General features: G+C 39.6%; 1 protein-coding gene across 1 annotated transcript; it reads right to left on the reverse strand.

Moving 5' to 3' along the window:
- Positions 1-250: 250 nt before the first annotated feature.
- On the reverse strand, positions 251-10,741 carry patl2 (PAT1 homolog 2). The gene is made up of 19 exons (XM_044014362.1): positions 10,623-10,741; positions 8,981-9,134; positions 8,053-8,327; positions 7,898-7,960; positions 6,932-6,985; positions 6,687-6,848; positions 6,284-6,355; positions 5,367-5,509; positions 4,720-4,794; positions 4,519-4,642; positions 4,317-4,434; positions 3,947-4,053; positions 3,809-3,862; positions 2,320-2,462; positions 2,047-2,203; positions 1,762-1,902; positions 1,588-1,685; positions 1,360-1,500; positions 251-1,273 (listed from the first exon to the last, which is right to left on the reverse strand). Exons 1-19 carry the CDS (start codon positions 10,644-10,646, stop codon positions 1,240-1,242), a joined length of 2,139 nt encoding a protein of 712 aa, XP_043870297.1. The 5' UTR covers positions 10,647-10,741; the 3' UTR covers positions 251-1,239.
- Between the last annotated feature and the right edge of the window lie 1,271 nt (positions 10,742-12,012).

Here is a 12,012-nt window from a genome sequence, read left to right on the forward strand (position 1 = left end):
GATTTCCTCTAAACTTAAGTGTAGGGGGTTGCAGATGTGAGCTGCTGCAGTTTCTCTCTTTAGGAATGTCACACACTCATGATTCATGGATTTGGTTCGGTGATCAGATGCGAGTTAGAACCACCACCAGACTCATTGGTCTGCAGCTACATTCAGACGTGATCATCCAAACCAGACTATATGTAGAAACATTCTCAAAGCAAAGATCAACTTTCTGCCGACCAAAGCACATTTTTAAAGGTTTTTTTTTTTTTATTTGTTGCAAGTGCTCCACAATAGTGCAATTTAAATTATTCCTGTTTCCAAATTATACATTAAATAAAATTCTCTTCACAACAGAAACATCTAAGACGGAAATTACATCAAACACATATTTAGTCTTGTTATACACATTTACACAATGCACATTTTCTTTTGCAAAAAACCCAAAAGTGGCTTCCTTAAACGGTTATTAGAATGAACATATAGGTTTAGCTGTACAATCATGACTACACAATCCTCAACCTGGTCACCAGCTTATTTTAAGTTACGAAGTTTCTTGTCCCGTTATTTTCTAAACAAAGGATTTACTACTTTAGCAAAGACAAAATGACAAGTATTATTTTAGTCTATTTGAGATCAATAATAGATTTTTCTTATGTTTTTGGGGTGTAATAATACATGATGCAGGTGAGCTCTATTGTAGTTTGTCTTCACAAGTTGCTTAGTTTTTGTTATGTAAAAAAAATATATACTATAGTTTAACACATGATTCATTGTCATGAATGCATCTATTTTTTTTTTCCAGAAATTATTTTTACAAATAAATACAAGTTTAATAGAAGCCTCAAGTCATTTAGCTCCATTTGCTAATTACAGTTATGTTACCAGATAAAGTACATGTTGATGCCATGAAATGAACACTTGAAGGTTAAAAGAATGAAATGAAGAAAAAAAAAAATGGTTAACTCGAGTAACTTGCACTGACATAACTGTTGGAGACAAAGGAAAGCAAAGTAAAACAATCAGATGAAGGAAATCAAAAGGGAAACAGTTTGAGAGTGAAAAAATGTGACGGATGAAGGAAGGAGGGAAAAGGAATAAGAATCAAAGCTTTCTGATCACACAGCTCAGGACATTGCAAAAAGCACATGTATTGAACATTGAGGAGTTCATTCCAGGGCTGCACTTCTGCTCCATTAACTCTAGTACTCACAACAACTTGGTCATTGGCTGAAATCACGTCAGTTTCTGTCCATCTTAAGACGGAAGAGCCAGGCATCCAGTTGCAGAGCTGAAGAGATGCAGGGTCAGGGTTTTAACTCATTTTATTTCAGACTGAAAACATCTTCAGTTGTATAAAATCTCTTCACGACTTACTCCATGTTGCTCTTCAGCTGACACACAGTGCGTTTGTCCAGGTAACGGCAGAAGAGAGTGAGCAGGTTTGAGGGCAGAATGAGCGGCTCCACCAGTGAACACTGGGATAGTTGTCCTGCCACCTGGAATATTGTGTCAGTCCTACAGAGAAAAAAAAACATCTGAAGTTCATTCTAAAGTCAGAATCATTTACTTTCATAGAGCAGAAGACTAAAAAAAAAACCCTACCAGGTCTCAAAGTCACCGATGCTGGGCTCTAGAGGGACACCCGAGGACAGCAGTGTCTCTCCTTGGGAGAGGAGAGCATACAGTAAGGAGAGTCCAAACTGAAAAGAAAAGCAGTGCGTTAGAAAACTTCAAGGAACTTCCAATGAAATAAGAAAAGATGAAGACATCCTAGACCTTGTTCTGACATGCCAGTGTCAGGCACTCGTATGTCGATAAAGACTCTGATGAGGTCAGATCTTTGAGGACCCTGATGAGTTGACTGAACGACAGGGCTCCAATCACATTTCGAAGAGGTGGGTAAAGAACTGGAAGGGTCTAAAAAGACCAACAGTTATAATAGGCAAGTATATGCATAACCAGATTTACATCAAATTTTCTCATTAAATCATCATCATTAAAATAATTAGCAGAACAGAAGCAAGTTCACTTTGTACAGTTTAAGAAAAAGCATCGTCTTACCTCCTCAGCATCTCTGCTCATCAGCGTTGGTAGGTTTAATGTCACTATATGTAAGATTTTCAGTGCCGATTCGTGTTTCAGGAATGGGAGCAGACGGGCGAGAAGCTTTTTGCCCTTTGAGACCAGCAGGAAAGGAAGAAACTCTCCTCCTGAATTTCTACATCAAAAAGTTTGAGAGTTCACTGTCCTTCAGAATCTCTACTATCCTAATACAGGTTCACTGGGAAGGCAACGAAATGAACACGTCATTTATATACAGTGTATATGACTCACCCAACGTTGTAGTGTTGCAGGTCAGAGTAGATGTGCTCCACCTTCCACTGGGTTTTCTCCAGTAGCTTTCTGTCTCCTGCTTCAGACAGGACCGTGGTTTTCATTCTCTCCGTCTCCTCCACCTCCAGCAGAGCTGTGAACAACTGCAGGACAAGGTTTGACAAAACACGACACCTCAACAAATCAGCAGCAGTGTTACAGCTGCAGTCTTCACTCCCTGTCCTGTCTTCAACCCTTCCTAAATGACGCCAAGGAGAGGAAGCATTCCTTGCTGAGGTTTGGCTGCCCTGATATCCTGGCCTTTCCTGTTGGTGTGGCCCTGTACAGCGTGGACCTGCCTGAACCGCCATGGATGATGATGATGATGATGATACGCTTTAGCCATTTTGTGTATTAGACTGTTGAGCCTTGTTAGTTTATAAAATGTATTATGTATTAATTAGGGGTGTCACGATATATTTCGCGTTCCATGCGAGTTTCGACAAGAAATACAGAAAACCGTAGACACAACTACGAAAACAACTCCGTTAACACAGGCAACTCTTCCGTCCTCATTTGGAGCAAATGTTGCCTGCAGTTATAAAACGAATCATGAAATATGCCAATTCTGATGCATTTGTGTACTCAAATCGGGCAGAGCAACATAATGCAGACAAGTTAGCTTAGCGTTATTATAAAAACGGTACAATAAAGTTTGTTTGTAGTCGAGCTGTGATATGCAAACTTTGCATTCCCATTAGCACTTGGTAAATTCCTCCACATGAAACCAAATTAACCACAAACTGCATGAAATTAACACGGAAAAAAGTCGACCAATCAAATTTGAGTCGAACCAGAACGAGTCGGCTCATAAATCGACCAGTCCACTGTACAGACCTGCAAAACAGTCAATGTTTTTTATTATTATTATCCTCATTATTAATAATTTATATATTTTTAATAATCAAATGAATGTGTTTCTGAACGGGTCTGAATTCAATTACTTTTTCAGTATGTTACGATTATATTTGATCTCCTTCGTGTGCCCTTTTCCCGGCGATTGTTTGGAGAAAAGGAAATTATTTCAAGAGGAAGACCTACACCGAAGAGGTACATCATTTACCGTAGTTGGAGTGTTAATGATAAATTGATAACATTTTTTAGAAGTGGTGAGGACAAAACTGTTAATCATAAATAGTGCCGGGGACGTGTTCCGCCGCGTAGTTGACGCCTATGCTTATGCGGAAGCTTGTTTTTGTGTCATATAGTGGCTTGTGAAATTGCGGTTGCTGAGTGACATAACGGAAGATGTGAAGTGATACAGTAGCCTTTAGATGCGCAGTGGTGTGCGTGTGCGCTATGGTTGTTGCAGATCAACTGTAGTGTGTTTTGTATGTGGTTGTGTGTTTTTTACTGAAGGCCCTGACTGAAACGCCACGGTACGCTAATAGTTCACCGTTTTCTATCTGGTGTTATGTTGCTTCACTAAAGAGGTGGGTCGGGAAGATACCTTTTCTATTTTGCTGAGGACCTCTAACCGCTGTTGCCTGGTATCTTTTTGTTCCTGTTGTGAGGAAATAAGTCTCAGTTCAGAGAAGGAAGATTTAAAAACACGTGAAACATACAAGAGTCAGACGCACTTACTCACCTCATGTGGACTCTGAGCTTGGACTGCATGAACTGCACTGATGGCACGGCGAGGAGAGTAACATGTGGACACTGCAACTTGGCCCAAGGACCCTTCAATGTGCACCACTGGAAGACCAAGAAAGAAATTTTACATTCAAAGTTTCAAACAGATTGACCTAGATTTTTTCCATTATTCTAGTTTAATTTCTGCAGTAAATTACAGAAAGAAAATCAAGTTATTGAAATTAACTAAGTATTAATTAAGTAAATATTTGAAATAGCAATATAAACCTCAAAGGTAGAGCTGGTAGTAAACTGTTGTACACAAGGATGCTTGAATCATCAAAAGGTAAATAAAGTGTATATAGTTATAGTAGCATGGGAAGGACCTGGTGTGTAGGCATCAGTCTTTGTGATGTACGGTGTGGTGAGCTTTGGGGGCTCCCTCTTGCCCCTGATGCCGAGCTCCTCCTCGGCCATCTTGGCTTCTATCCTACGATAGTACTCCTGTGACAGTTTAAAAAAAACACACCTGCCATGAAAATACACTCCACTTGCTTGTGCACGAACTGACGACAAATCAGTTCTTACCTGGTAATAGTAGTCGTCCAAGTACGGATTTTCACTTTGCAGCTGAATCATCTGCAGCCTGATGATCCACTCCCGTTCTTTGACTGTCATGAGATTACAGTAAGGATCCCAGCCCTCCAACTTTCTACAAACAGGGCATGTGATATTTAAACAAAAGAACACATTTCCTTCACATGTTTAGAATCCTCATCTGGAACCAACCTTTGGAATGCACGCTGCTTTTGACTAAGTAATCGTTTGTGTTGGGGATGGAGCTGGGTGACGGGGCCAGGATTTCTGTTGGTCAGAGAAAAACCTCCACAGGTAAAGCACTGGATGAATAACTGATACCTTGTGACATCAACCTGCTGTATAAATAAAATCTAGTTCAAATTACTGCTCATTTCCAGCTGCTGCAGAATCCAACTACACTATAATTAATCTTGTAAATGAAGTTTACACTGAAACGTTTGGATGGCAGCATCACACACTTGCTGGGTGTGACATGACTGACAGACACTTGGATGAAGGCTTTTAACCGTGGGCTGTCTGCAGCCAGGCCAAACTTCATGCTTTCACTGTGAAATATGTGCAGTACAGATTTGCATCATACTGAAGAGTCCTTTACTTGGGTACACAGGAGAATTTCCAGTATTTAAAAGTATGTTCTTTAAAGGCAAACCATGTCAAACATCAGACGTTCCACAGCAGGTAAACAGGAGACACACCCAGTGTGAACTAGCACATCAGCAACGCACTGCATCCAGTGTGAAACTGAGTTTTCATATACTCACCAGCAAGGAACAACACCGCCAAGTCATAATACTTGATACTTTTGCACGCCAAAAAGTGAACACAAGACCAAATACCTGACATGCTGCACTGGATTGGACGAGGGACTGGGAAAGGGGGATGGTCTTGGCGAGTTGGCACCAAAGCGAAGTTGCATCATCTTTGGAGTCAGAGACTGAGGAGTGGACGGGCGACTGGATGGAAACATGAATCTCCCCGTCTGATTCAGCACAAACAACATGAATCAGGGCAAAGCAAAAAACATTCACTATGAACAGAGTGGTTCTCAAAGTGAGGTGCAGAGCCCACAGGGTCTGTGACTCACAGCTTGGAGAATCAGACAAATTAGCAGTAAATGTTTTAAAATAATGCTTCACAGGACAACAATAGAACAAATATTCATGCTTGTGGGTTCTTTCCTCACTAAACAGTTGCCAAGCTTGAAAAATGCACAATGGATGTGCAAACATGAAGATTTATGCAAATCTCGATCTCTTTAACGAATCAAACAACCCCAAGTCCAACACGCAGGTGAGTAAGAGGGCACACATGAAACCCCATGGCACAATGAAAGTGAGGGCCGGCGTGTGCCATCAGAGGTGGAATCCCTGCCCCCTTCTCAAGAAGGGGCCGGGTGCACCACCGACCCGTCGCACAGTGTCGGGGGAGGCGGAGTGTGAGCGCACGCGATGGGACCCAAAAGATGATGAACTATGCCTGGGCAGGGCAAAGCCAGAGGAAACTTTGTAAAAAGCAGCGGGGACAAAATTGTTGATCATAAATAGTGCTGGGGACATGTCACTGGTGTATCTAACGCCTATGGGCTGTGGAAATAAAAGGGTATCGTTTTTATCAAAGTGTGTGCGGTTTCGTTCAAGAACCGTTTAAGCACCAGAACAGTTTAAAAAATACAGAGAAGGCACCGGTATCAGATGAAAACCAAACCGATACCCAACCCTAATCAAGAGTTGGTTGGATATAATGTAGAATAAACCTGATTGTAAAGCTGTCGTGGGGTCAGTGGTTGACATGAGAAGACAGGGGATCCTGGCATTGGTGCCTGCATCTGTAAGACAAAGATAAATAAGAAAAGTCAGACAGGGAACAAACGAATGTAACAGTGTGTATGTTTGTTTACAAGTAACAACAACACAAGGATGACACTTGACAGTTTGACAGATGATGCTTGTTATCAGTTAAAATAAGTCAAACTGTGCATTTGTCATTAATAGAGCTTTACAGATGAGAGCTAAACTAGCTGGACAGGCGGTTTCAAATCTTATACAAAGTTATTTTAATCTACCGACCATACAAATATTCTAGACCTAATTCAACTATCAGCAAGAAAAAAACACTACTTTAAAGTAAATACTTATGAGCCAAAACTCTGTGTCCACCTGAGAGGGGCCTCTTAGGCCAAACTGTCTCCTGGAGTAGGGTCCTCTGGGTTCTCCTCTCCTGCCCCTGAAGGAAGAGACAGGATATGGCAAATCCAGGACGTTGGGGGTCAGTTGCTGACCTCTGCCTCTGTGACCAATCACACAAACTATAGCACTGTCCTAATAAACAGAAGAAAAAAATAATCACTATCTGTTTGAGTAAAACATCATACAGATAATCACATGCTTGTTTTGGTTTTAACCTGAAGAAGTGATCCTGAGACTCTTCTGGTTTTTCTGTAAGAGGGTGCCCCCCACTGGTGGAAAAAAAAAAATCAAAAAAACATTAAAAGTAAACATCAAAGGGGACATATTATATCCTATTTCTCCAAGTTAAGAGTTCCCTGGTGTCCTAATGAACATGTCTGTGACATGCTTTGGTCAAAATACCATAAGGATGAAGCACCATAGCAGTTCAACAACCCTGCCAAAACCGCCCCTTTCAGAATACTCAGTTTTGTGCCTGGTCCCTTTACATGCAAATGAGACACAGGCAAACGCACACCAACTTCTTCCAGGGGGTGTGTCGACGCCGGCAAGCTCACGCTACCATAACAGTTGAATGTGAACCGTAGGAGAAACATGGCTGGTGGAAGAAACATTTCGGTTCAACTAGGGCTGGGCGATTGATAGATTTTAAATCGAAATTGGATTTATTTGTTTGGACGATGTTAAAAAAATTAATATCGATTTTTCTGATTTTTCCTTTTTACTGCCCTCACTCAGCTCCTGTTCCCTCCACTCCATTCCTCTTTCTCTCCCCCTCACTTTCCAGCGTGCGCAGAAAACAGCGAGAGTGCCGTCACAGGAAGAGACGTCCGACACAAGGATCAAACTGAACATTGCCGAACTGTAAATCAGTTAAAAAGACTTAATCCTAAAAACGTGGGTTAATCTCCAACAATTACCAGGGAAATGTCTAAAATCTCAATATTTAAGCATCACACCGTCACTGTATTTCAGTCCAGAGTCTGTGCTCTGGTCATGGAGGACGTACAGAAAAAATATTTTTAATTAGGACAGAATGGTCAGTTATGAGCTCTATTTGACCTTTTCTTAAAAATGTGTGTGTTTCTACGTCGTTGAAATACGGTCGCTGACTAAATACGGCGACCGCTGGCCACAGTCTGATGCAAAGAGGTGCAAACACACAAACACACACAGCTTACATCATCCCCAAATGCTTCCTTGTACATGGTGTTTCCACAGTCTACGATGGCACTGTCAAGACTCTGAAGAGCAAAAGAGAGCAGCAGTGAGGACGGACCACTGTGAGGTGAACTGTCCAAGTTACATTTTTAGAAAAATAAACAAAATAAATCACCTTAATGTTAGGTCGGCCCTCCACTATCCTCATCACAGCAGGGTCTTCAAACATCTGTCCCCGGTACATCCCACCCCTATGTCCCCTAACTCTACCACGCTGTCCAGGGGGGAACATGGACAGATGCTGTGGCTTCTGTTTGGGAGGAGAGGGAGAGATGTGGGGCGATGGAGGTTTGGGATCTGGTAGAGGTGGTGGTGGAGTTGGAGGAGGCAGAGGCAGCTCTCCAAACTGAGGGACACTGGGGTCCTCTGCTGTCCCGGGAGCGTCAATATCTATGACATGGACACCAAGAAGAAAACTTTTACCCTGACTGATATACATGTCGAGTAAAATGGATGCCGACGTGCTTGAGTAAAATATGTTGGCATCCACTTTACACATGACCCCGTCACAATGCACACCTAAAAACATGGCACGCATCAACAAAAAGGCAACAACGTTGAAACTGAAGACAGAAACCTTCACATGACATCAGAGATTTGTAAAGGAGTATTACCTTTCATGTGTGAAAACTGAGTAAAAGCATTTTATTGTGATGAAAATGATCCATCTCTTAAAATCAGGTTAAATCCATGCATTTAGTGCTGAGTGATGGCCAAAAATGTGTATCACAGTACTACACAAAGATGTGTGGCCGAGTGTGTGTGCAGTGGTCCCGCATTTTGTGTATGATTTTTTAAACTAAATTATATTTTGCCAGATGGAGGTTCTAATTTAAGTCTATTTTATTGGCATTTTGAAATGGTTTTAAATTGACAGCACACATTTGTTTATGTGCTTTGGGCAGCACATTGTGCATGCAGCATTAACCAAATGTGCCACATTTCAGTGTATTCAGTATATAAGTTCTTAGCTCAGTCTTTGTCAAGTGCAGAAGACGATACCTCTGAACAGGTGTAATGAGATACAGTGAAATTCAACACACCTATTCCAAATGTTTCATCATTGTAGACATTTATGTCCTCGTCCTCCTCGGCCATGGCCTGCAGGAGCCCACAGTCCATGTCGGTGCCCTCCTCTCCATCACTCCATGCACTGCCATTCTCTGGCCACTGGGGCTCACACACTTCCTCAGCTTCCTGGGTCGATGAAGAGAACTTGGCAGGTGAACATTAGGGTGACTATTCATATTAAGTCAAAGAGGTCAACTGACATTATAGAGCAATTATGTCATTATGCATTACCACATGACAGCAACAAATCAACTTTTCTACTGTAAGCATGAGAAAATCATTTTCAAATTGACGTCTATAGCAGTCAATGGCAGCCAATGAGTTAATTAGCAAAAATAAAACAATTTAAATTAGAATAGATGAAAACAAGAGTCTTTTGAATGGAAATCGGGATAGATATTAAATCAATGTAATTTTCTTCAACAAAAAGGTGAAATATATATCTTAATATAATGCTACCACATTGTAAGACGCAGTCACAACAGGTTTCTATGTTTTAAAGGGGTTTGTTGTCCCTGTTCATAAAGATGTTTCGTACCATAATTGGTTTCATCACTCAGAAACAAAAATCTGTTTTTAATGACATTGTTCAGCCAGTTTCTGATATAATTTAGAACTTCTTACATTTGGACACACACACACACACACACACATCAAGAGAATATTACTAGTCTGCATTTGACCCATTCTCATTACACCAGTAGTAAACACACAAACAGGGCACAGAAGCTGTGGGAAGCGCGCACACACACACACCTGTGTCTGGGGCACAATGGGGTTTAGGTATGTTGTTCAGGAGCACTTAAGCCCTGTGCCCGTCACAGGATTTGAACCAGCAACTCTCCAGTTAAAAGCTGTATTACATTGCTAGTCATAACACCTATCCAGCACAATCACATGGCTGGCAGTAAATTAAAAACCATGTTAAAGTGTGAAACAAGCCTGAGACAAATTTACACTTAAGACAGAATAATTACACAAAAACAAAAAAAATAAAATTCTAAATATGGAACAATTACAAATCCCATAAATGACTTCAAAGTCAACTGAATTTGTTCTGTACAATGTAAATGTTTCAACCTTTGATTTGTTTCAGGGTTTGTAAAAAGTTCATATTTGGTCAAATGGTTTGTTTAAAATGTTAATTTGTTTCAAGCTTTGTGCATTTTTTTTACATTACATTACATTACATGTCATTTAGCAGACGCTTTATACCAAAGCGACTTACAATAAGTGCATTTAAACATTTGGGTACAAATAACAGCTAGAAGTAAGAGCTTCAAGTAAACCAAACTATGAAGTGCTAGTCATAACTGCGATGTATAAGTCTCAGCACTTATGTTTCACATTTTTAAATTTTGTTTTGTGAAATGTGCACATTTGTAATATTGTCTTACAATTACCCTCCACCATACTATTATGAGAACAACATCAACTTTAAGACCAGTTTAGACTTTCGCACTGAAAACCCAGATACTCACTTTGACCATGCTAATGCTACCTGGCCCGTTAGCAGTAGGTTAGCACGCTATGCTAGCTCTGACCTGAGACTGCAGCTCTTTCACTCGGACAATTCACTCATTAAAAAACAGCAAACGTTTATTGTTAACTTACTTTTTGTGGTTCTGAATCACTCATTGTGTATATTTCACACTTGAAATCGACGAGTGACGGTGACTTTCTTCGAAAGGTTTCCTTCTTTCTCTTGTCAGGAAGCAGCGCCGCTAATTAACTTTTAAATCAACTCACCTGTGAGCCGCAGAGGAAGGCGTGGTCACGTGATACACAACGTCATCACGCAACGTGCCACCCTCTTAGTTTGAGGGTTAAAAAAAGGATAGTTGTACTCATCGTTTGATTGATTTGGATGGAGAAATCCCAAATTCTCAAGGTGAATCTTTGCAAAGTGAATTTCAAATGTATCAACAATAAATCATTTGTGTGTGAGACCAATTTGATCAGAGCAGAAAATGCAATGTTTTATTTGACTATATTATTATTATATGCATGTATATGTGTACATTCAATAGGTATGTCAGAATGAATTCATTGTTTTATTATTTTTCATTGTGTTTGACAATCTATCTTTTTTTTTTTACCTGTGACTGCTACACTAGTGTGATGCCTAACCCTTTATGTTCTATGTTTAAAAATAGATAGATATTTATACATGTAATTAAGTGCAAACCTTTTTATAACCTGTTCCTCTGGGAAAAGCAATTACTTAATAAAAAATGACTCAATGCTGACATCTAGTGGAGAATCTGCTTTACAGGCTGTTCCATGATGAGTTTGGAATAAATCCTGTATCTGAATCTTACAATTAAAGCTGCAACTCTAAAATGTATTTTTATTATTGATTAAACCACCAGACAATCACATTACTAACATTGACTTGTTTTTGTTTGTATAACACAGCTCTCAGACTGATTTAACAATAGGCAACATACTTGAAGATTAATCCAACATGGATTACTGAGCATTAATGCAGCCTTCACAGCTTTATTTAAAATAACATATTTGTGATGCAAAAACAAATGTAGAAGAGTTGAAAGGGCTGAAATGTTATTGTCTAGTGTGTACTGATTCACAACAAACACCAACACCGCTTACAGAGATATAATTTCTACATACTAACCTTCACAGCAGTTGTTCCAAACTTAAGGGCCCCACATTTTTACAATTGCTTAGAATGAATGCGAATATATGAATAATATATAATATATAAATGTATATGTATATCTATCTATATATATATATTTATATATATATATGTGTATGTATATATATATACATATATATATGCATATATATATATTTATATATAAATGTGTATGTATATATATAGATATATATATATCTATATATATATATATATATATATATATATATATATATATATAAAAGATCTGATATGCTGTCAGATCAGCATGTTTGTATGTAGCCAGTGAAAAGTGAGACAGATGGGGTTGACAGTGGTTGAAGAATTGGTGAGTGAGTTTGA

The sequence above is a fragment of the Solea senegalensis genome, linkage group LG18 (assembly GCF_019176455.1).
Source record: "Solea senegalensis isolate Sse05_10M linkage group LG18, IFAPA_SoseM_1, whole genome shotgun sequence".
In the NCBI taxonomy this organism is placed as follows: Eukaryota; Metazoa; Chordata; class Actinopteri; order Pleuronectiformes; family Soleidae; genus Solea; species Solea senegalensis.